A 26,233-nucleotide genomic window follows, 5' to 3' on the forward strand; every position below is an offset into this window, starting at 1 on the left:
ATTTGTGGCTAACGGGCTCTAAATTGTAGTTGTGGCTCATGGGCTTACTTGCGTCATGGCATGTGGAATCTTCTTAGACCAGAGATTAAACCTATATCCCCTGCATTGACAGGCAGATTGCTATCCACTGCACCACCAAGGAAGTCCAACAAGATCTAATTCTAAAATTTCCCTTATACTAATAAGAAATGTTTGCTGAATTATGTACACAGTTGGGATCACAAAACTCATTTGCATAGAATTATAAATTTGATGGAAATTAATTCACAATGATTATAATAAAACTTTCTTTGTATTTGATTTTCATTGCATTTATATGAAATGTTAGGCTGTTACATCAAACATACCACAAACCATTTCTCCTCATATCTTGAGGTGATATTCTGAGGAAAAACGTATGTTCTAAGGACCCATGAACTAATGCTCATTTTAAGATTGGTCCATGTGAGTAAACCTTTTGTTCATTTTTAAACAGCTGATTTAGAAGAAAGTTTTAATGAACATGAACTGGAGCCTTCATCGCCTAAAAGTAAAAAGAAAAGTCGCAAAGGAAGGCCACGAAAAACTAATTTTAAAGGACTGTCGGAAGATACCAGGTCTACATCCTCTCATGGAACGGATGAAATGGAAAGTAGTTCCTATGTAAGTAGAAAAATGTTGGATTCTTACTTTTGTGGCTACCTGTGTTTATAGGTAAAGTTAATCATTTGAAGTGTTAACTAAGCTTGAGGTATTGATAGCATATTTATTATGGATTTTTTTCAAGTTTTTCTTTTTTTTTCACATTGCAGAGAGATCGGTCTCCACATAGAAGCAGCCCTAGTGACACCAGGCCTAAATGTGGATTTTGTCATGTAGGGGAAGAAGAAAATCAAGCAAGAGGAAAACTGCATATATTTAATGCCAAGAAGGCAGCTGCACATTATAAGTGCATGGTAAGTACGATTCTTTTTATATGCTTTTAAATCCAAGTTTTGGAAAGGCATTTAGCTAGTGACCAAATATAGAACTTCCCTCCACAGTATTGGTGTTTTAGAATTAGGAATAGCATATCCTATAATCTCAAATCTTTTTAAAATGTATAATTGACTTACAATATTATATGTTTCAGGCATACACCATAGCAATTCAGTGTTTTTATATATTATGAAATGATCACCACAATAAGACTAGTTACCATGTATCGTACAAAGTTACTACAATATTATTGACTAAGTCTCCTATGCTCTATATTACATCCCCAGTTCAGTCTCTCAGTCGTGTCTGACTCTTTGTGACCCCATGGACTGCAGCATGCCAGGCCTCCCCGTCCATCCCCAACTCCCGGAGTTTACTCAAATTCATGTCCATTGAGTCAGTGATGCCATCCAACCATCTCATCCTCTGTCATCCCCTTCTCCTCCTGTCTTCAATCTTTACCGGCATCAGGTTCTTTTGAAATGAGTCAGTTCTTCACATCAGGTGGCCAAAGTTTTGGAATTTCAGCTTCAGCCTGATTTCCTTTAGGATGGACTGGTTGGATCTTCTTGCAGTCCAAGGGATTCTCAGGAGTCTTCTCCAACACCACAGTTCAAAAGCATCAGTTCTTTGGCACTCAGCTTTCTTTATAGTCCAACTGTCACATCCATACATGACCACTGGAAAAACCATGGCTTTCACTAGATGGACCTTTGTTGGCAAAGTAATGTCTCTGCTTTTTAATATGCTCTCTAGGTTGGTCATAACTTTTCTTCCAAGGAGCAAGCGTCTTTTAATTTCATGGCTGCAGTCACCATCTGCAGTGATTTTGGAACCCCCCCAAAATAAAGTTACTCACTATTTCCATTGCTTCCCCATCTATATGCCGTGAAGTGATTGGACGGGATGCCATGATCTTAGTTTTTTGAATGTTGAGTTTTAAGCCAACTTTTTCGCTCTCCTCTTTCACTTTCATCAAGAGGCTCTTTAGTTCTTTGCTTTCTGCCATAAGGGTGGTGTCATCTGCATATCTGAGGTTATTGATATTTCTCCCCATAATCTTGATTCTAGTTTGTGCTTCATCCAGCCCAGCATTTCTCATGATGTACTCTGAATATAAGTTAAATAAGCAGGGTGACAACATACAGCCTTGACGTACTCCTTTTCCTATTTGGAACCAGCTTGTTGTTCCATGTCCAGTTCTAACTGTTGCTTCCTGACCTGCATATAGGTTTCTCAGGTCAGGTGGTCTGGTATTCACATGTCTTTCAGAATTTTCCACAGTTTGTTGTGATCCACACAGTCAAAGGCTTTGGCATAGTCAATAAAGCAGAAGTAGATGTTTTTCTGGAACTCTCTTGCTTTTTTGATGATCCAACGGATGTCAGCAATTTGATCTCTGGTTCCTCTGCCTTTTCTAAATCCAGCTTGAACATCTGGAAATACACGGTTCACCTACTGTTGAAGCCTGGCTTGGAGAATTTTGAGCATTACTTTGTTAGCGTGTGATATGAGTGCAATTGGGCGGTAGTTTGCGCATTCTTTGGCATTGCCTTTCTTTGGGATTGGAACGAAAACTGACCTTTTCCAGTCCTGCTGAGTTTTCCAGATTTTCTGGCATATTGAGTGCAGCACTTTCACAAAATCATCTTTTAGAATTTCAAATAGCTGAACTGGAATTCCATCACCTCCACTAGCTTTGTTTGTAGTGATGCTTCCTAAGGCCCACTTGACTTCGCATTCCAGGATGTCTGGCTCTAGGTGAGTGATCACACCGTCATGATTATCTGGGTCATGAAGATCTTTTTTGTATAGTTCTTCTGTGTATTCTTGCCCCCTCTTCTTAATATCTTCTGCTTCTGCTCGGTCCCTACCATTTTTGTCCTTTATTGTGCCCATCTTTGCAAGAAATGTTCCCTTGGTATCTCTGATTTTCTTGAAGAGATTTCTAGTCTTTCCTATTCTGTTGTTTTCTTCTATTTTTTTGTACTGATCACTGAGGAAGGCTTTCTTTGGAACTCTGCATTCAGATGGATATATCTTTCCTTTTCTCCTTTGCCTTTTGCTTCTCTTCTCTTCACAGCTATTTGTAAGGCCTCCTCAGACAGCCATTTTGCCTTTTTGCATTTCTTTTTCTTGGGGATGGTCTTGATTCCTGTCTCCTGTACAATGTCACAAACCCCCATCCATAGTTCATCAGGCACTCTGTCTATCAGATCTAATCCCTTGAATCTATTTCTCCCTTCTACATAAGGGATTTGATTTAGGTCATACCTGAGTGGTCTACTGGTTTTCCCTACTTTCTTCAATTTATGTGTGATTTTGGCAATAAGGAGTTCATGATCTGAGCCACCATCAGCTTCCAGTCTTGTTTTTGCTGACTGTATAGAGCTTCTCCAAGTTTGGCTGCAAAGAATATAATGAATCTGATTTCAGTGTTGACCATCTGGTGATGTCCATGTGTAGAGTCTCCTCTTGTGTTGTTGGAAGAGGGTGTTTGCTATGACCAGTGTGTTATCTTGGCAAAACTCTATTAGCCTTTGCCTTGCTTCATTCTGTACTCCAAGGCCAAATTTGCCTGTTACTCCAGGTATTTCTTGACTTCCTACTTTGGCATTCCAGTCCCTTATAATGTAAAGGACATTTTGGCGGGTGTTAGTTCTAGAAGGTCTTGTAGGTCTTCATAGAACTGTTCAGCTTCTTCAGCATTACTGGTCGGGGCATAGACTTGGGTTAGTGTGATATTGAATGGTTTGCCTTGGAAATGAGTAGAGATTATTCTGTCGTTTTTAATATTGCATTCAAGTATTGCATTTCGGACTCTTTTGTTGACTGATGGCTAGTCCATTTCTTCTAAGGGATTCTTGCCCACAGTAGTAGATATAATGGTCATCTGAATTAAATTCACCCATTCCAGTCCATTTTAGTTTGCTGATTCCTAAAATGTCGCTGTTAACTCTTGCCATCTCCTGTTTGACCACTTACATTTTGCCTTGATTCACGGACCTAAGATTCCAGGTTCCCATGCAATACTGCTCTTCACAGCATCAGTCTTTACTTCCATCGCCACTCACACCCACAACTGGGTTTTGTTTTTGCTGTGGCTCTGTCTCTTCATTCTTTCTGAGTTACTTCACTGATCTCCAGTAGCATTTTGGGCACCTACCGACCTGAGGAGTTCATCTTTCAGTGTCCTATCTTATGCCTTTTCATGCTGTTCATGGTGTTCTCAAGGCAAGAATACCTTGCTTTGGTTTGCCATTCCCTTCTCCAGTGGAGCATGTTTTGTCAGAACTCTCCACTATGACCCAATCTGTCTTAGGTGGCCCTACATGGCATGGCTCATAGTTTCATTGAGTTAGCCAAGGCTGTGGTCCAGGTGATCAGATTGGTTAGTTCTCTGTGACTGGTTTTCAGTCTGTGTGCCCTCTGATAGAGAAGGATAAGAGGTTTATGGAAGCTTCCTGATGGGAGAGACTGACTGAGGGGGAAACTGGGTCTTGTTCTGGTGGGTGGGGCCATGGTCAGTAAGTCTTTAATTCAATTTTCTGTTGATGGGTAGGGCTGTGTTCCCTTCCTGTTATTTACATGCCTGCTATGCATGCTAAGTCGCATCAGTCATGTCCGACTCTGCGCAACCCTACAGACAGCAGCCCACCAGGCTCCTCCATCCACAGGATTCTCCAGGCAAGAATACTGGAGTGGATTGCCATTTCCTTCTCCCCATTATTTACCTGGGGCCAAACTATGGTGGAGGCAATGCAGATAATGGCAACCTCCTTCAAAAGGTCCCATGCAGGCACTGTTACACTCAGTGCCCCCATACCTGAAGTAGGCCACTGCTGACCCATGCCTCTGCCAAGACTCCTGGACACTCATGGCCAAGTCTGGGTCAGTCTCTTGTCGGGTCACTGCTCCTTTCCCCTGGTCCTAGCGTGCACAAGCTTCTGTTTGTGTCCTCCAAGAGTCTGTTTCCCCAGTCCTCTGTAAGTTCTGGCAGCTCTATGGTGGGGTTAATGGCGGCCTCCTCCAAGAAGGTGGCCACACCCAGGTCTGCTGCATCTAAAGCCCCTGCCCCTGCAGCAGTCCACTGCTGACCCGTACCTCCACAGGGACACTCAAACACAGTTCTGTTTCAGTCTCTGTGGGGTCTCTGGGTCCTGGTGCACACAAAGTTTGTTTGAGCCCTCTGAGCATCTCTTTTAGATCATGTTCTATAATCCCAAATCTTCATAAACTCTAGATTTTAAAATATATAGTGTTAATGATTTTAGTGGGATTTAAAGTAATCCTGATTGTAGTTACTATGTTCCAGATAATCCATAATTAATAGTCTTATAACTAAAAACATCACCTTTATAAACTTGTCTTGGAAGCTGTATTTAGACCCCACTATAACCTGGTAAAAATCTCTCTTATTGTATTTCTTACACTGTATTGCAATTATTCATTTATAAGCCATAATTCCTTGAGGGTAAAAACTATATATTATCTTTGCATCCTTAGATACAGGTCTGACATATAGTATATGTAAGCATTTTTGAAATAGGTTGTATTGAAATTATTTATCCCATTGATGATTAGCTTTTAAAAATTATATTATTTATAGAATTCCCTAGTGGTCCAATGGTTAGGACTCTACACTTTCATTGCTAAGGGCCTGGGTTCAATCCCTGGTCAGGGAAGGAAGATCCCACAAGTCATGTGACATGGCCCCAAATTAAAAAAAAAAATTATATTACTTATTTCAGGAGTTCTTAATCAGAGATGCATATCAAATTACCTGGGGAGGTTTTTCCAAAATATATGTCCCTTGAGTAGATCTCAAACATGTCTAGTTGGAAAAAAAAATCTCCAGGTGATTCTGATCTGTATCTGTGGTTGTAATTTGTCATTTGAAACTATTTTTTTAAACTTTGTGGAAATGTAAAATAGTTGCCATGACAGGATGACACTGCTGAACTCTTTTCGTTTAATGAAGCATTTAATCTTGTTTCTGTACGGGCAATATTAGTTTTATTCCATTGTTCTTATTTTGAGTTATATTTTAATCAGACATGTGACTAGATTAAGAAAATATTTGAGTCGTATTTGATTAAGGAAAAGTCATCTTTCTCAGGATATTAAAATAATGTAACACATTTGTACACACATTGTTTAATCTTTTTCTCACAAGAATTCTGAATATTACATGTTTTTACATTTTTCTTCTCTAGTTATTTTCTTCTGGCACCGTGCAGCTCACAACAACTTCGAGAGCAGAATTTGGAGATTTTGATATTAAAACTGTACTGCAGGAGATTAAACGAGGGAAAAGAATGGTCTGTGCTTTTATGTTTATGCTATGCAACGTTACTCTTCTGACTTTGTGCTTTAAATTTAGAACACATCTTAAATTCATCCAGTCACCAAAAATTTTAATATAAAGTAGTTCATGTGTTAAAGCAAAGTATATATTTGACTCATTTGTAATATAATAAAGGATGCTGATGTTACTGAAAGTTATTCTTCTTTCTATGTAACTTCATTACTTAAGAGAATTATACAGAGATTTATATTTCAGGGTATTTTGAGAGTCTTTTAATAAAATAAATGAAGATGTGAATGTGACACACCTTATTAAGTTTAAAATGTTAAATTGTTTAAGCTCTCTTTAAGAAAAATTTCATGACCCCAATAGAGTATTGAAAACCTCCCCATGTTGTTATTCATTCTTTTTTTTAAATAAAAGGAAAAGATTTTTTTCAGAGCCTTATGTTTAAAGTTCACATACATAGTTGTCTTTTAATATGTTTATCATAGCTTTAAAGTTTCCTTTATAAAATGTGCCTAAGTCTCGTGTTTTTAAACATACTGAATTACTAATAAATAATAGCTTTAAGAAATATTGGCATCTTTATTTGATCACTTACTCCTTTACAGTTTATGAATATTATAAAATGTTCTAGGAATGCAGAATATTTAAGGCAGCAGTTGTCTCTAGAAATGACTTTATTTTAAAAATTTTTATTGTGAAAGTTTTCAAACATCAAAATTAGAAAGACTAGTAACACGTCTATCCATCACCTTGACTCATCAAGTTTGTGGCACTCGTTTCATCTATGCCTTTTATTCTTGCTGCTTGAAGTATTCTAAAGCAGAGCTGAGACTTCATATCATTTCACCTCTACATATTTCAGTATGTATCTCTTAAAAGTTGGGCATTTTCTTACCTAACCACAATGTTATTACAACTTACAAATTAACAATGAGTCTTCAGTATCATTTAATACCTAGTTTGTATTTCCCCAGTTGTCTTAAAGCTATCTTTTTAAAGTTGGTTTGTGTGAATCAGAGGAGGTTCACACATTACATTTGGTTGTTACATATCCCTTAAGTAATTTAGGGCACTCTGTCCTCCCTGTCTTTATTGTTTCTGTTTTGTTGTATGCCATTGACTTGTTGAAGAAAATGAATTAATTGTCCTATAGAACATCCCACATGTTTTATTTGTCTGTTTGCTTTTTCACTATGCCATTTAACTTGTCCCTCTATCCACCAGATTTTCTTTTAAAGTGGAAGTTAGATGTAAAAAACTGATTAGATTCAGTTTTCAACATTTTGGGGGGTAAGAACTCTTCACAGGTGGGACTATATCGTCCATATTTTATCACATCAGACAAATCATAATGTCTGATCCTTGGATTCAGGTGGTGAGTCAATCCCTCCATTGTGAAGTTCCCCTTCGATCTGTTTCAGACATTGCTGATCTTTGTCTGAATTGATTAGAAATGACTTTTTCTCTGTGGAACTGCATTTTTCAGGGTGTAAAGATTATTGATATCATCTGTTCCATTTAAATCCAGTTCAGTTTCTTGATACTTTGATTATTCTTTTAAAAAAGGAAACTCCTTTAAAACAATGTGGAGTATTAAAAAAAAATAAAGGGGGAAACAATCATGTTGAGCAATGTTGTTATGTCATACATCTGAAGTCAAATAGGTGACTAGGATAACAATTCAGTTCTCTTGATCAGCTTGCTTACTTCTACACTGTTGACCGTTAGTGTCAGCACTAACCTAGCATTTTCCCATATGTACTTCAAAGGAAATCGCTCCATCAAGATGCTCTCCCACTGCTCCAAAATTAAAAGGGCATCTGGAATTCAATATACTTGGAAACTGTTTACTATACCCTCCTTCCTGGAGGAAAGGCTGTCAGAAGTTCTGCAATCAAGTAATCTGTTTAAAAACTAGCATTTCTCAAACTTCTTTGACTATGAAACTCTTGCCAACAATCACCTTAAGTCTTACGAGAATTTCAGTTCTTAGTCTCTTTCTGCCTTTTTGCCTGCTTGGTAGCAATCCCTTTCTGGGGGGCATCGCTTTCCTATCTTCTCATTCTTCCCCCTGGTCATAATAAGAAAGGGACTGATTGCAGGGAAGAGAAGAAGCCAGCCACTAAAATATAGAATATATTTTTATGTGTGTTTGCCAGTGTTAAGGAGTGTTCCCTTTATGTTTCAGTGTCAGATTGCTAATGGTTAGTAGAGTTAAATAATGGAAACATCAGGGGTGACTACATATTAGAAAGTCAAAGTATAATTTAGATTGCAACATGATTTAATATATATGCTATACTATAAGTTCAGTGCACTCTCTTTCAATAGCAAAACTTTTCTTTGTAACATGGAATGTTTGGCTGAAATATGGCTAAAATAGAAAAAATAAGATTGCATAAACTTGGAAATACTGCTTATAATTATTCTTTCTCTTCCCTTAAACAGAAATGTACACTTTGCAGTCAGCCCGGTGCTACTATTGGATGTGAAATAAAAGCCTGTGTTAAGACTTACCATTACCACTGTGGAGTACAAGACAAAGCTAAATACATTGAAAATATGTCACGAGGAATTTACAAGTAAGAAAACAACAATTGTCCATTTTCCTAAACTTGTCAGTAAGTAACCACCCTTAGCTAGATGACATTAGTTTACTTGCTTGCTCTTCTTAAGTGATGTTTAGCCAAGTATAGAATACTGAGGACTCTGTACAGAGTACTGCGATGGCGGTTTCCTGTGCCTAGACATCTCTGGATTAGTTTGTTTATCCAGTGTTTGTTATGCTTCCTATGTGCCTGGCATTGGGCTAGGAGCTGGGCATACAACAGTGATCAAAATGGACACAGACTGTGTCTTCATGGAAGCTCACAGTCTAGTGGGAGAAACATATCAGTCAAATGGCTACATAAATAAATATACAATCACAGACTTCATAAACGGTATAAAACAGTGGTCCTCAACTTTTTTGGCACCAGGTTTCTGGTTCCGAACCAGAAGACAATTTTCCCATGGACTGGGGGGATGAGGGGATGGTTTCAGGATGATTCAAGCCCATTACATTTATTGTGCTAATGATAATCTTTATCTGCAGCCACTCCCCAGTGATAGCATCACCACCTCAACTCCACCTCCAACCATCAGGCATTAGATTCTCATAAGGAGTGTGCAACCTAGATCACTTGCACGTGCAGTTCACAGTAGAGTTCGCCCTTCTATGAGAATTCAGTGCTGCCACTGATCGGACAGGAGGCGGAGCTCAGGCGGTAATGCAAGCAATGGGGAGCAGCTGTAAATACAGATGAAGCTTGGTTTCCTCAGTCACCGCTCACCTCCTGCTGTGCAGCCTGGTTCCTAACAGGCCATGGACTGGTACTGGTGGGGTTTGGGACCCCTGATGTAAAAGTTCTGTTACAAAGTGCTGTGAGAGCATATAACGAGGAGGAGCTAACCTAGTCTGTAGTGGAGAAGTGTCTAGGAATTTCCTTAAGGAAATAGTGCTTGAGCTGAGATATGAAAGGCAAAATGGATGTGGGTGTTGGGAAAGTGTTCTAGGCAGAGAGAACAGTGTGTGCAAGGCCCTAAGATGGTACACAAGCCAGGGTGCAAATGGTGGCGGGGAGGGGTGTGATGGTAGGAGCCTACTGCTGAAAGTCCTGGTGAGAATTGCTGGTAGATTAGAATAGCAGTTGTGAAGATAGAAGTCTAAAGGTACTCTTGGAAGACTGATGAAAGAGTAAGGTTTGGAGATTTGGGATTATATGTTACCTTCTTTTTTTATTGTCTTCTCCTTACCTGTGCTGCATTGGACTAGTGCTATCAATATGAATCTATAATGGTTCTGATTGTTTAATCAAATGGAGAGTAAGTTGATAGGGATCCCTGAATATTTATTTATTTGGTTTGTCTTTGCAAGTTGTAAAGTACTTCTTTGCTCTCACATTCCCAGTGTGCAATAAACCGAGAGTCAACTACTTCATGGACAAAGCAGTTTGTGTCAGCAGTCACCAAGCCATTTGGGTGACTGCAGGAGGTGCTAATGCTGTGTTATAAACTTGGCCAAACTTTGCTTAATAATAAAGGCACATGTTTTTCAAATGAATTCCATCAAGCCTTTAAGGAACAGATAATTCCAATGTTATTTTTAAAAGTCCAGCACATAGCAAAAAATGGAAAACTTCATTCATTCTGTAACACTTTCATAGTTGTGACACTAAACCTGACAAAGATACCATTTAACAACACAAATTTAAGAACTAGAGACTGATCTTACTTTTTATAAATATATGTACCAAAATCCAAAATAAAATATTAGAAAATCAAGTCCAGGGCTGTAGTCTAACAGTTTTAAGATTATTGAAAATTAGGAATGTGACCCATTATAATTAATAAAGAAAAATCCTAGCACTTTCTAATGGAAACTGAAAAGACATTTGATATCATTCAACATCCATTTCTGAATTTTAAAGTAAGGTAGCAAAAGTGCTCTTGGTTGTAAGCTAGGAGTCTTAACTAGAGTGTTAAGAGAAAAAAACAGCTGCTTTGGCGTTAAAGTAAATGGACCACGGTTCTTAACCAGAAGGTAGACAGAGCCCTCTTTAAAAATGGTCATGCCTGGGCCCTACCCTAACAGTAGGCTGGGGCCCAAACCATGTATTTTATGACTCGCCAGGACTTCTCTGGTGGCTCAGACGGTAAAGCGTCTGTCTACAATGTGAGAGACCTGGGTTCGATCCCTGGGTTGGGAAGATTCCCTGGAGAAGGAAATGGCAACCCACTCTAGTACTCTTGCCTTGAAAATCCCATGGACAGAGGAGCTTGGTGCAGGCTGCTATCCATGGGGTCGCAAAAAGTCGGGCACGACTGAGTGACTTCACTTCACTTAAGTGATTCTCAAGTTCATCTCTAATTGAGAACCACTATACCAATACACTTTCATTCAGATCAGCAACAAGACAAGGGTGCCAACTACCAAAGTCACTTTCACTGTTCTTCTGGAGGGTTAAGCTAGTACAACAAGGAAAGGAAGGAAAATGTATAGTAAACATTGTGAAGGAGAAAAAATTGTCAATATTATTGATTTCATTGTCTACCAAGAAAATGCAAATAAATCAACTCTGAATTTATTAACAATTTATAAGAGCTCACTCAGTAAGGCTGCTGAATATGAGATGAATTTTTAAAAACAATTCCATGACAGAAAAACCCCCACAGTTCCATGGCAACACACTCCAGTACACTTGCCTGGAGAATCCCATGAACAGAGTAGCCTGGCAGGCTATAGTCCATGGGGTTACAAGAGATTCAGACATGACTTAGCAACCAAACAACAAATAGCTAGTTAAAAAATGTAAAGGAAAACTGTCTCCCACTTCCTCTCCAACTCTTACCCCTCTTCACACACACACATATATATACCAAAGGTGAACTTTGTTTTAAAAAAGCATCTTACACAGGACCCCAGTGAATGACCAAGTATATTATGATCCTTGATAGACTCAACTTTGAAAGATACCTGTTCTTCCCAAGTTATATATTTTAATACAATTTTAACGAAACCCAACTTTTTGACAGTTTTATCTAAAAAAGTAAATGTAGTATTATTGTCTGTTAGTAATGATTGTTGCCTTATATAACTGGAAAAAGAAATAGAAACTTAAACAAGATAGAAGTTTGTTTCTCTCCTGAAAGACGTCCAGGGGAAAGCAATGCAGATGCGGTAGACAGCTTTTCAGTGTTATCATTGGTCCCCATTTCCTTCTTCCTATTGTCTCCTCCTTCCATAGGAAGCAGGAGGAAGCAGGGGCAAAGGAAGATGAAAGGACAAAGTTGCTGTTGTTCCACCTGAGTCAGGCTTTAATCAGCCTTCCTGGAATTTCCATACACTCAGCATCTCATTTGCCAGAATCTAGTCACGTGTCCAAAGGAGTCTGGGAAATATACTCTTGGTGGACACTGCTACCCAAACAAAATATGGTTTAGTACTATGTAGGTAAGGGCAGGGATAGATATTGGAGTAGCCAACTAATCTTTATCACATGAAGCCAAGAAAATTTTTAATGCAGTTGAGAAAAGAACTCTTCCTGTTATATATCAAAGCCAATCATATAGTATAGTAGTGAAAATAATATGGTACTGGCCCAGGGATAAAGATCACTGAAGACAGATCCATATCTTTGTTGGAATCTTAGAATCTAAGAAGATGCCTTAGTGGGTATTGGCACTAACAGTGCAATGGAACTTCTTACACATACATGTTCTTGTGCTATTGTCTGCTCAGTCCACACAAGCAGACTAGTAGTAAAAGATATATATTGTTTAAGGTTTAGGACTCCAATAATAAACTGCTCTCCATTTTATATCTGTGGTTCTTTAGAGAATTTAAATATTTTGCTTTTATTTGGGGGGAAGCAGAGTTTACAGAGGAAGTTTCCTCTCCTGGTTAACCTGTGTGTGTTGCCAGTAAGGACTTGGACGCCATTAAAACTAATTTTAGAAAGGGAAATGTTCACAGAGTTGGAGGCTTTCTGCTTAGAGAAGTCGTAATGTTTCAGTGCTGTGCTTAGTCACTCAGTCGTGTCCAACTCTTTGTGACCCTTTGGACTATAGCCTGCCAGGCTCCTCTGTCCATGGGATTTATTTTTCAGGCAAGAATACTGAAGTGGGTTGTCATTTTCTTCTCCAGGGAATCTTCCTGACCCAGGGATCAAACCTGTGTCTCCTCTGTCACCTGCATTGCAGGCAGATTCTTTACCCGCTGAGCCATCAGGGAAGCCCTCAGTCCAGATATAGTCTACCAATTGAACTGAACTGAACTGAACTGAACTGAATGTTTGTTAACTTGCCAGGGGAACAGAGCTAAAGAGTTAACCAAAGGTGAAATTCTCATGCAGAAAGGGGAAATATTTTTATTAACGTTTCACCTACAATAGCAAGAAGAAAAGAAAGAAAGGAAAAAAATCAGAATTCCATCAAGAGACTTAGTAAATGAATTTTAGTACATACAAGCATCTAGTGGAATGCTATGCAGCAGTTAAAGAATAAAGTAGACCCACGTGTAGAGTTGTGAAAGAGGTATTTCCAGTCAGGGGGGAAAAGTTGCATAATTCTGTTTTAGCATATGAAAAGTATATGCATACAAGATATGTGTATTTTTTAAAGCCTATTTGTCCAAATTATATTTAGATCCCATCACATTATAGGATTGTTTTTGGCCACACTGCACAGTATGTAGGATCTTAACTTCTTGACCAGGGACCAAACCCATGCTCCCTGCATTTGAAGCACAGAGTCTTAATCACTGGACCACTGGGGAAGTCGCATGGTTTTTATACATAGAAGAATTTCTAGGAGTATAGTTAGCAAATGTAATAGTTGTCACCTCTTATTCATTGCATAGGGAAGGAGAAGAGACAATTTTATATTCTCCTTTATATAGTTCATGAGCAATACATTATTTTTTAAAGTAGCCAATAATACTTTATTTTTAATTTTATTTGCTTATTTATTTTATTTGGCTGGGCTGGGTCTTAGTTGTGGCATATAGGACCTAATTCCCTAACCAGGGATTGAACCCCAGGCCCCTGCATTGGGAGCATGGAGTCTTAGCCACTGGACCACCGGGGAGTCCCCCAATAATATTTTAGAATAACAAGCTCATTTAAAATATTGAAAATCAAATATATGGAGAATTATTGTATTTAAATTTTAACTTTATTTAGATATTCTTTTTGCAAGAGTTATCCATTTTCATTTCAGAAAGAAAATGGAAACTATAGATAAAAATAAAAGTATCAACTTTAATTCTAGCATCAAAGATAACTTTTAAATCTTTTGGAATGTTTTCTTCTAGACATTTATGTGATTATTTACATGTATACATTTAAAAATCCAAACTTTCTTATATATAATATTTTATAACCTATTTTCCACTTCCTGTATCTTTAGTAGAGGCATTTTTTCTGTGATGTTAAACAGTAGTACATCACCATTTTAATAGTTGTCTAGTATTCCATTGAGTGCGTGATTTAGCTTGTTTAATCAGTTCTTTTAGATGTTTAGATGTTTTTTTTTTTAGTTGTTAGAACACCATGTTGCAGTGGTCATCTCTGAATAAAAATATTTGGACTGGGATCTATGATGATTTGAAATGTTCTTTTTATTTTTTCGCATTGAAATTTGTTTCTAAAATTAGAAGGTGGAATCTAGCTTTTTTCATGGAGACCATTGAGTTCAAATAAGTCCATAACCGAGTAGTTTGGGGAGAGAAGAATGGGCAGATAGGAGGAAATGAAAAGAGGAATATTTCTGTGTGAAATGGCTTCCTTCCCTTCTTTCTTTACCAGTCCTCTCTGGATCATGAATCAGTTCAGTTCAGTCGCTCAGTCATGTCTGACTCTTTGCGACCCCATGAACTACAACACTCCCGGCCTCCTTGTCCATCACCAACTCCCAGAGTTTACTCAAACTTATGTCCATTGAGTTGGTGATGCCATCCAACTATCTCATCCTCTGTTTTCCCCTTCTCCTCGCCTTCAATCTTTCCCAGCATCAGGGTCTTTTCAAATAAGTCAGTTCTTTGCATCAGGTGGCCAAAGTATTGGAGTTTCAGCTTCAGCATCAGTTCTTCCAATGAATATTTAGGACTGATTTCCTTTAGGATGGATCATGAAGACATTCATATTAAAAAGGCAAGGGAAGATTATATAGTGATCTTTGTATTCTGTTTTATTTTATTTCTAAACTATATAAATATATAGTTTTCTAAAATTTTAGCCTCCCACCATAAAACAGTAAGTTCTATGACAGCAGAGATCTTCTTGGACTGGTTGACTCCTGTGGCCTAGGTGTCCATACTGGGGAAAGACATGTAATAGGCCTATGGGAAATAGTCCTTGAGTGAAAAACAATCCCAGAAAAGATTAATATTTTTCTAACAAAGAAAGAACTCATCTTTTAGATAAAATTCTGTTCTAAAAATTTCTAAAATGCAGGTACCAAGTTATTGCCACAGTTGTTTCATCTACATTTTTTTCTTTCTGAGCTATGTTAAAGCAGAATCCCAGATCTTCTGTCATTTTATCCTTATATACTTTAGTATCACTATGCGATTATTATCACACTTTTATGTATTATTTTTTTTTTTTTGTAATTTAAATTTTATTTTATTTTTTTTTTAATTTATTTATTTATTTTTAATTTTTACTTTACAATTCTGTATTGGTTTTGGCATAGATTGACATGAATCCACCACAGGTGTACATGAAAAAATTAACAGTAAATTCTTACTATCATCTCATACCCAGTCCACTTGCACCTTTCCCCAGTTGTCTTGAAAATGTTCTTTTGGCCTTGATTTGTTCAAATTTCAATACATTCACAGTCCTTACATAGCATTTAATGGAAGTCTCTTAAGTAAGTTTCTGTCAATAAAGAGCAGTCCCCACTCCACTCTTGCCTTTTCCTCCTGCTTATTGAAGAACCCTGATAAGTTGTCCTGGAAAAGCCCCTTGTTCTAGATTTTATCTGTTCGCTTGTTTGTGGTTTCATATACCTCATTTCCTACCCCTCTATTTCTTATATTTATAACTTGCTTCAAAGGCTTAATTAGATTCAGGTTGTATTTTGAAGGAAGATACTTCACAGGTACACTATAAAAAAGTCTCACTCTTGATATTTGAAGTCATGATTTAAAAAATGATTCCTAATGCACAGTGTTTGAAGAGTAGAAATTCTCCATAGTACTTTGAAAATTATTGAAAATGTTTTAAGCATAAAAAGTGATGAGCAAAACTATGTCAGAAGTGAATTATCCTTGTTGCCCCCCCGACCCCACCTCTGCCGTTTATTCTACTCACTTGTTAGAAACTTTCATGTTAAAGCTCTCTTACATTGTCTGTGGCAGATGAATTCTTATGTGATCATCTTTTATCCATTACTGCCCACAAGAGGGCATCTACTGAACATTTTTTAAGCATTGTTCCATCTTGTCATCTCGTGTATAATTGTCTTAAAACTAAGCTCAGATCATCCCCCACCCTTCTTTGACTATGGTGGAGATGATTGATTATGCAAAATATATTGGTGCATATATATAGTAAAGCACCAATAGTAAAGCTTCCCTGGTGGCTCAGATGGTAAAGAATCCGCTTGCCAATGCAGGAGACCTGGGTTTGAGCCCTGAGTTGCAAACATCCCCTGGAGAAGGCAATGGCTACCCACTCTAGTATTCTTGCCTGGAGAATTCCATGAGCAGAGGAACCTGGTGGGCTACAGTCCATGGGGTCACAAAGAGTCAGACAAAACTGAGCAACTGACACTTTCACATATATACTGAAAATTGATATTATTTTATGTTGGCTGAAAACCTTTTTAATCTCATTGGGCAAAGTGAGGAATTGCCTTATATTTGGACATATGTGGTAACTTTCATCCTAAACCAGAGGTTTTATTTGAGATGAAGTTTCGTATCTCATTAATAGAGTGCTTTCCTTTCTATTAAATAGAAATGAACCTTTACCTAATTGTGGAGTGTTTTTAAGCATGGATGAGGAGACCATATTTTAAATGGGCATCAACCTCATCCACTAATGATGTAAATATGTTCTCATCAATAATGACAAAACATTTTAAGATTTTTATCTTTCATCATTGTAGACTATATTGTAAAAATCATAGTGGAAATGATGAGAGAGATGAAGAAGATGAAGAACGAGAGAGTAAAAGCCGAGGAAAAGTAGAAATTGATCAGCAACAACTAACTCAGCAGCAGCTTAATGGAAACTAGGTATGAAAGTTAACTATATTGGCTGTGTTGTCAAAATACAGTACACACTGATAAATATATATTGAACTAATAATGTGCAGTTTGGTTTTTTTTAATGCTATTATATTTAGTTAAGCATGTTACTAGAATGCTGAGGATGTGTAGGCTTGCATAGTTTTTTTTTCTTTTAACTAGCTGATTTTGTAACTGTAGAAACAAGCTATCCACTTTATCAATAAATGTAGTTGTAGTGTCAAACCAATAAGATATTCTTGCTCCTCAATAACATTTTATTTATTGTGTTCCCCTCAAGCATCATATTTTACATTTTTTTATCATCTTTTAAACAGGTTCATGGGACAGAGTTAGAAAACTGGGAATGAATAAGACATCCATAACTACTATTCTTTTTTCACTGTTTTCTAAAATCAAAAAGGGTTTGTAACTTTTTACTGCCCAACTCTTAGATCCTTCATTGAACTGCCTAAAAGCATCTTGTTTGTTTTATGAGCCTTCACTAGATGGCAGAGTTTGACATGTTGATATTACGTAGCTGTAGTTTGCAGTTTCTGGGAAGCAATTGAAACACTATTAACCCTGTGTATAGTGTCAACAGTTAAAGCAGACATTGAAATGAAGTAAGCTATATTTCTGGACTGAACAAAGTTCTACTGTTTAGAATGTCTAAGTTTGTTTAGTGGATTCATACTCAAGGGAAAGCGTAAGCAAATTTCACTTTACAGTGCAAACATGCCTCTGGTGGCAACACATGGGAATTTTTGAATTTTTTTTCCACGCTCAAGTAACGGAGGCTAGAAATGAAGAGAACCTTCTTTTTCTCTTGGCTTTGACAGCACATGCTAAAAAAATCTCTTCCAAGAAGTGTGCTAAAGCTTTTCATTTGGTTCCTGTTAAAGTTGTTCTCACTGACCAGCATGGACTCGGGCAACTGGTGATTATAAGCTTTGAGCTCCAGTGCTTATGCCAAAATTCTCTTGACAGTAAACCTCTTCTCTTTTCATGTCATACAAAGAGCTTCTAGCAAAATGATTGGATCCTTTCAAGTTTAAACTAACATTTGGCAACAGCAAATGAAACCTCTTTAAGATTTAAGGGGTTACCACTTACTAAGGACTTTAGCCACCATGTCTGAAACTTGTTCCTCTCAAGTGCCGTGTTTTTGTGGAACACTTCATATATTGGCCCAAAGTATGTAAGGAGGTCTCATGTGCTGTAGAAGTAAAAAAAAAAAAAAACAGTCTTTGCATAAAACAGTATTTATTTTTAATTTTGTGACCACTATTTTAGAAACTTTATTTAATATTTTTAATGTTTTCATTCATTGCTTTGCTTATCTATAAAATAGGCTTCTGTGACCTATTTTTCTTCTGGTAACGTTCGGTATTGTTTTATTGATCATCAGAATTGTTTCTCAAAGCCTAAGAACCCAGCTTTTTAGAAAGGATTTTCACACTGGCATTTCTAGCTAGTGATATTTTCTTCCATTTACCTGCTGAAGCACATTTATCTATTTCTTTATGGCAAAACCAAAAAAAACTTTAGTTGTGTTCTGCCTAATATTACCATAGCACCTCAGTATCAAGGGTAGGGATTCTGATTTCTGGTTTATTAACCTACCACATTAAAGCAGATTAGCCAACAAGAAATAACACATTAACTTGATTGTACATTGAGATGTTCTGCAGCTTATGGAAAAGCATCTTAAAAATGTAACAGGTGGAAAATTACACTGTGCTTAATGACTGATCTTTTTTTATAACTGCTAGTCCCTTAAAGTCACATTTGTCAAGTGTGTATTCACACATTTACTTAAATCAAGGGACTCAATGATTGCTTTATTTTAACCATCTTTTATTATTTTTAGAAGGAAACTAGCTTTAGTAGTGGATTGCCCTATACGTTGTTCTCCTTTTGCTCTAAATATACCATTGGATTTTTTTGTGTATGTATGTGATGAATTTTCAAAATTCACCATGACTTGAAGTGCAACGACAGATCTAGATGTTTGTTTACCAAGCTATGTGACTTTTCCCAAAGGATCTGTACTTTATTTCCTTACAGCAGCTTGAAACCCATTATTTTAAATCTTTGAATCACTGTGTCTAGATCATTTTTACATTGTGTGCCATAGACTTACCCACGGAATAATAGAGCACCTTCATTTTTGGACAACTACTGTAATGATATTTTTAGGAAAAATGGAAGGTGCCAAGGGGTAATAATGGCCAGTCAATAATCATGTAATGAACTTCAAATACTATAGCTGTCAGTTAATAAATTTGTTATGTAATAAAGTGTATGACTTTGTATGGGTTTCTTCAACCCTTTCTCTGCCACTAGCAACCAGAATAGCACTTTACCATTTGGTTGGCTAGATAAGTGGCTGGCTACCTATTTTTCTCACTGTGGTGTCATTGGCTAAACAGTCTTTCATTAAAAATTGAAATGTAAATTGAAGTCACATGAAAAATCACCTTTGGTTGTAAACTTCCAATATTTTGATTCTCTATCCATGTTTTCGTCACATGCTGAGTAAAAGTGCCTTACAATGTAAAAATTGTACAGTACTTATGTTCCCAAGTAGCATCATCATCTTTTGGGTAGTAATTACATTGTGGTATGAATATTTAGAAAAATGGACCTCAGCAGTGTATTTACTGTTCATCTCTTAAGTCCTTAACTGTAGTTTTAATAAGCATGACATTATTTGATAAGTATATAACATTTACATCATTTCAAAAAATACTGCCATGACTGTCCTTTATGCATATTTTAGCTTAAAATTTTGAAGCATTTTTTCTTTTTTCCTTTTTTCCCTTTTTTTTGTTTTGTTTTTGTTATCAATATTAAACAGTGTAATCTTTGCAAGCATATATTGAAGATTATTCTGGAGCATTTATTGCCTTACCAGAAATGTTAGTAAGAAATGTTCTTTAGAGTAGAAAGATAGACTTGAGTTTCTATACTTTAATGAGCTCTTTGTTCCTGGGGGGAGGGGGGTGGGAAGGGTGAGTTTTACTTTCATCTCAATTTATTAAAAACCCACAACTGAAGTACATTTTATTTCAAGGATCAGCAGTTTTAGAATTTCAGATAGTACTTGCTCAGGAGTACATGTTACTCAAGATATTAAGAGAATAACAAGATATGTAGATCTACTGTTGAATCAGAATCTATGTACTTGAACAAATGTGTGAATCTTAAATATCTCAAAGCAAAAGAAAAGCGTTCTAGAATGTTGTTGCTTTTTTAAGAAGCACTAAAGTTAGACCAAGGTATACAGTTTTGTTCTAACAGACATTTAGGTTATTGTAAAGATAAGGAATGCATTATGGGTCAAAATCAAACATTCCTCTCATATTATGTATATTTTGTTCCTGTTATATTGGCTTTATTTTCAAAATTGTAGTTTGTAGTATTAGTTTCCTTTTATTGGTATTCTTGCATATACTATTCATTCAATAAATGAGTTATGACTTTCATGTTTGTACTTATGTCTTTTTTGTACAAGGGTATGATGAAACTTATCTGTAACTGCAATAGTATTATGTTCCTTTTACTCTTGCTATTATTTCAAGGTGAAATGCCTAGCTTGTTTAATAACTTTGTGGTTAAATAAGTATGAGAGAGACAAAAATGTGAATTTGAGTTAATTTTGACGTTTCACACATAAGGCTTTATCAGCGAGAGAAACAGCAAATCTTTCAAAAGTATGATAGAACTGCATTACATCTTGTTTCTTTTATCATTACAGGATTCATATACCTGTGACTTGCATCAGATCCTCTGAAACCTAGTTAGAAGGTGATTTTAAAGATAAACCCAAACTCCTAGTATAGTTTATCAGCTTGCTCATAAGGGTGCAAGGTTAATATCCTTGTCATAAAGGAATTCCACCTTAAAGATTTAAATGTACTCCCTTTACTGTGGACAACTTATTTCTAGCAGTAGTGCTCATATATTGGGGTGGTCCTATTGAGGGCAGAAATCAAAGTTTTAGTTGGTAGAATATGCTCATTCCATATATATAATTTCTAACCTGCATGCCTGCATCCCTACTCAAAGAGGAAAAAAAATCAAGCAAGAGATTTCTGATTAATGCTGGAACTAGAACTATAGTGTGCTTTATTGCAGATGTTACCTGTCATGTTTGAGTGAGTGTGTGTGTGTGCACGCACATTGAAAATCCATTACTTAGCTTCATTTTAATTACCCAATAAAAATATGGAGAAGAGAATTATGTGGTTTTTCTTTAGCTAATTGAAACTATTTACAGCTGGGGTTTGGGATTGGGGTGTTTTTGTTTTCTTTTTTCAGCATTGCTGAGGTCATTCCAAAGCATAAATGCGGTAGAATTTCCTAGGAAAATTCTATGGCCAGTCCATGTTTTTAAGAGAAAAAACCAGTCCCTGTGACAGTGCTGCTTTATGTATCAACCAGCATTACATAATTTTGCCTTGTTCAGATAATGAGGTAACCAAACTTGAAGGACAAAGCAGAAATATAGTCTTGATTTTTATTCAGAAGATGAAAGCTATAAAATACCTATGGAAGTTAATAATAAGTTACTATGGAAGTTAATGATAGCATTTTACTTTGTTACACTGTAGCAGACATTTCTGCCTGTGGTAAATGTACTGAAGTCAACCAGACCCAGGTCCTTGTCAAGATAGTGGATCCATAAACTCCCAAATTCTACCTTTGCCTATGCACGTCTATAGACATACAAATGTGTTTTATGTTGGGGATGGGACCAGTGGTGGGGAGCTAGGGAAGGTACAACTGGGCAAAAAGCATTCTGCTGTGTGATGATAATAGTCTAATAGATTTATGTGAAAACAAAAGTACTGTTTGAAGAGGCAACCTTTTAAATGGGACCTGAGAGAGGAAATGTTCAAGGGAGTGTTAGGAGCAGGGAGGTAGAAATAAACTGTAATATGGACACTGGATTTAGAGCTGTTGAGTTTCTATAAAGTCATATATACTAAAGGGTAAGGTTTTTCTGTTTGAGTAGCTTTAAAATCAGAGCTATTTACAGATTTTTATTTATTACAGTCATATATAGCCATAAAAAGAAATGAAGTGCTGATTCATACTAAACATGGATGAAGCCAGCTTACTACACTATGATCATCATAGTGTAGGATTCTGTTTATATGAAATGTCCAGAAGAGGCAAATTCATAGAGACAGAATGCAGATTAGTGGGTGCCAGGAGCTGGGGGGGGGCGGGTAAGAAATAACTGGCATGGAGTTTCTTTGGGGGTGATGAAAATGTGTGAAATTAAATAGTAGTGATGGTTATACAACTTTGTGACTATACTAAAAACCACAAATTATATACTTCAAAGGGTGAATTTTATGTTATGTGAACCTTACCTCAGTTTAAAGAAATGTAGTCATTGTGCAACATGAAAATATACAGATGTATAAAGCAAAATGCTAAAATCCCCCTTTTCCACCAGCCTATTCCCCTATACTTGATGTGTATTCTGCCAAATGCTTATGTTAAGATATAACTTAGCATAAATAGTCTCATGCTGTACTTCCAGTTCTGCACCTTGTCTTTTTCACTTGAACAACACTATAAAGTGTCAGCACAACTAGATTTCTCACATTCTGTTTAGCAGCACCATGGCATTGGAGTGTATGGATGAACTGGAGTTCTGTCCAGTCTCATGTACATCTTCATGTTCTTAAGCAATTAATTTCTTAGGCTATATTTTAGAAGTGGAACTTCTAATAAGTAAAGGGTATGTACATTTAAAGTTTTGATTTTAAAAAATCACCATCCAAAAAATTTGAACCAATTTAAAAGTCCACCTATAGGGACTAAGCTTCCCTGCTCTGCTACTCCAAAGGAGTGCTTTTTAATGAAAAAGAGGTGTGGAGCCTTTAAAAAAACATACATGCTCTATAAAGAATTCTGTGGAGTTTTGATTTTGTTGTAAAGACCAAATAGACTATATCTCAAAGTGGAATATGAATTATTTTGGAAAACTGGACACTATATTTCATTTGTGAAAAGATTAAGTCAAAAGGTTTTGTTTCGTACGAATTATTATTTATATTAATTATTGGTGAATCGTTTCCCTTCATTCTGCTTTCTGAAAAGTAACTGCTTGCTCATAGCTGTTCACTGTTGCCAGATGGATCTTCTCTGTGTGTCCAGGGTCAGATGTGACTGAGTTCAGTGTACTTGAAGGGCTTATGTACTGTTTTGTTGAAGAATTCCTATGACCTTTTTCTGTTGAGATGGTTCCTACTCCCCAAACACTGTCTAACAACTGCTCAATTATGTAAAAAATAAGGTAGAATCACTTGACCTTTTCAACTAGTTGGTTTGTCCTTGTATGAATAAAATCTAAGACTAACTAGAAAAAATGACTTGATATACATATCATGCTTTTAGCTTATCTGCTAGAATTTTTTTTCATTTAAGAGTTTCAAACACCAGTTACCTGCATGTCTTAATATAAAGTAAGAAATAAGAGTAGAAATAACGTGAATAGGGGCCTCCCTGGTAGCTCAGTGGTAGAGAATCCGCTTGTGACTGCAGGAGACATGGGTTTGATCCCTGGTCCGGAAAGATCCCACATGCCATGGAGCAACCAAGCTCATAAGCCACAACTGTTGAGCTTGTGCTCTAGAGCCCGGGAGCCACAACTACTGAGCCCAGGTGCTGCAGCTACTGAAGTCCAAGTGCCCTAGAGCCTGTGCTTCAACAAGAGAAACCACAGAATGAGAAGCCTGTACAGTGCAACTAGAAAGGAGTCCCTGCTCGCCACAACGAGAGACAGACCTGAGCAGCAAGGAAGACCCAGCATAGCCATAAGTAAATAAATTAGGGGGAAAAGAACGTGAATATTTGGTTATCAAGAAAGTTTCTAAAGAATAAATTGAATGTAGTCAAGAATGAATTGATGCCATTTAGTCAGTTCACTTCAGTCACTCAGTTGTGTTCAACTCTTTGCGACCCCATGGACTACAGCATGCCAGGCCTTCCTGTCCATCACCAACTCCTGGAGTTTACTCAAACTCATGTCCATTGAGTCGGTGATGCCATCCAACCATCTCATTCTCTGTCATCCCCTTCTCCTCCCGCCTTCAATCTTTCCCAGCATCAGGGTCTTTTCCAGTGAGTCAGTTCTTTGTATCAGGTGGCCAAAGTATTGGAGTTTCAGCTTCAGGGTCAGTCCTTCCAATGAATATTCAGGACTGATTTCCTTTAGGATGGACTGGTTAGATCTCCTTGCAGTCCAAGGGACTCTCAAGAGTCTTATCCAACACCACATTTCAAAAGCATCAATTCTTAAGCACTCACCTTTCTTTGTAGTCCAACTCTCACATCCATACATGACTACTGGAAAAACCATAGCCTTGACTAGATGTACCTTAGTTGGCAAAGTAATGTCTCTGCTTTTTAATATGCTATCTAGGTTGGTCATAACTTTTCTTCCAAGAAGCGTCTTTTAATTTCATGGCTGCAGTCACCGTCTGCAGTGATTTTGGAGCCCCCCAAAATAAAGTCTTTCACTATTTCCTTGCTTCCCCATCTATTTGCCATGAAGTGATGGGACTGGATGCCATGATCTTAGTTTTCTGAATGTTGAGTTTTAAGCCAACTTTTTCTCTCTCCTCTTTGACTTTCATCAAGAGGCTCTTTAGTTCTTTGGTTTCTGCCATAAGGGTGGTGTCATCTGCATATCTGAGGTTACTGATATTTCTCCTGGCAATCTTGATTACAGCTTGTGCTTCATCCAGCCCAGCATTTCTCATGATGTACTCTGCATATAAGTTAAATAAGCAGGATGACAATATACAGCCTTGATGTACTCCTTTCCTGATTTGGAACCAGGACTTGATGCCATTAGTTTAACATTTTGTGCTAATTGGGTATTTATGACTTTAGCCAAACAACTATTTTACTTAAATAGATTTAAGTCAGATGTATAATATTGCAAACAGCTTTTATTTTTTTCTTTTATTTTTTGTCTTTTTTTTTTACAAAAAATTTTTTTTAATATTTTACCAATAACTTGACCTTTGGTCATGTTTCCTTCCCTTTTTTTTATATGCTTATGAAATAGTTAAGTCTTTAAGGAGTAGCCACAAACAGGATAACTACACTGCTGCTACTGCTAAGTCACTTCAGTCGTGTCCGACTCAGTGTGACTCCATAGACGGCAGCCCACTAGGCACCTCTGTCCCTGGGATTCTCCAGGCAAGAATACTGGAGTGGGTTGCCATTTCCTTCTCCAAGGCATGAAAGTAAAAAGTGAAAGTGAAGTCACTAATAGGAGGCAATTACCGGCCATGTGATTCCATCAGATAACAGCCTCTAGTGTGAACAGGTATGGTCTATCCTAGATGTAATAATGTCTAATAAAACTATTAGGGCAGCAACACCTTCAGGTTCAAAGAAAAACCATAACCTTCAACCTAGTGAATTTTATAGGAAATGAAATAAGTATAAACAAATCAAAGCAAACTATGTCTAGCTATATGGAATATTAATACCTGAAAACTACTCTGAGGGGAGAGCCGAGATGTAAACTTGCATAAGGATAATCTTGATACATAAAATGGGCACTAAAAATCCATTATCAAGTATTCCCCAAAACCACAAATCTTTAAAAAGCTAAATTTCCTTAAGTCCAGTCCAGAATCTGACAAAGGGGTATTTGATCTGAGACTTTCTGTATGCACAACTTAAAAAAAACATTTTTATACTCCATTTTTAGAAACTTTCTCATTGTAAAAATTAACACTGAAAACATTACAGGAGTTCAATATGAATGGAATTATTCAAGAACAAAATCTGACATGGTTCCTCTAAACTATTTTAAAATGAATTAAGATCCAACTATGTTAATTAGAACACTGAGGTTCATAGTCCAGTCTTTCATGATAAACTGGCTTAGTTAAAACAGGTTGTATTAGAGATAACAAACAGAACAAAAGTAAACAACCTAAAATCTATCCAGCCCTTTCATATTTTGCAGCTACACAATCTTCAAAGAACCACTAATTTAAGTCTCTGTTTTCTTTTTCACCAAATAGATGCTATGAGCACACACTTGTTATAAGTCCAGAACATAATGAAAATACAAGATAATATTTTATCTCAGGACTAGTTAACAGAAAACTTGGGTTTATATTAGACACTGGAGG

General features: G+C 36.9%; 1 protein-coding gene across 2 annotated transcripts in view; it reads left to right on the forward strand.

Annotated features, from left to right (window-relative positions):
• Positions 1 to 20,542, forward strand: part of PHF6 (PHD finger protein 6) — a 48,130-nt gene extending 27,588 nt beyond the window's left edge. Inside the window, exons 6-11 of one of the 2 annotated variants that reach the window (XM_040266188.1) lie at positions 476 to 642; positions 792 to 935; positions 6,174 to 6,278; positions 8,723 to 8,856; positions 16,931 to 17,060; positions 17,390 to 20,542. In XM_040266188.1, the coding sequence (XP_040122122.1) occupies positions 476 to 642; positions 792 to 935; positions 6,174 to 6,278; positions 8,723 to 8,856; positions 16,931 to 17,060 (680 nt within the window). In that variant the 3' untranslated portion in view covers positions 17,390 to 20,542. The remainder of the gene's footprint in view (positions 1 to 475; positions 643 to 791; positions 936 to 6,173; positions 6,279 to 8,722; positions 8,857 to 16,930; positions 17,061 to 17,389) is intronic. The other variant, XM_040266189.1, reaches the window with a different exon arrangement.
• The last annotated feature ends 5,691 nt before the right edge of the window (positions 20,543 to 26,233 follow it).

Source organism: Oryx dammah, unplaced genomic scaffold (genome assembly GCF_014754425.2).
Source record: "Oryx dammah isolate SB20612 unplaced genomic scaffold, SCBI_Odam_1.1 HiC_scaffold_23, whole genome shotgun sequence".
NCBI lineage: Eukaryota > Metazoa > Chordata > Mammalia > Artiodactyla > Bovidae > Oryx > Oryx dammah.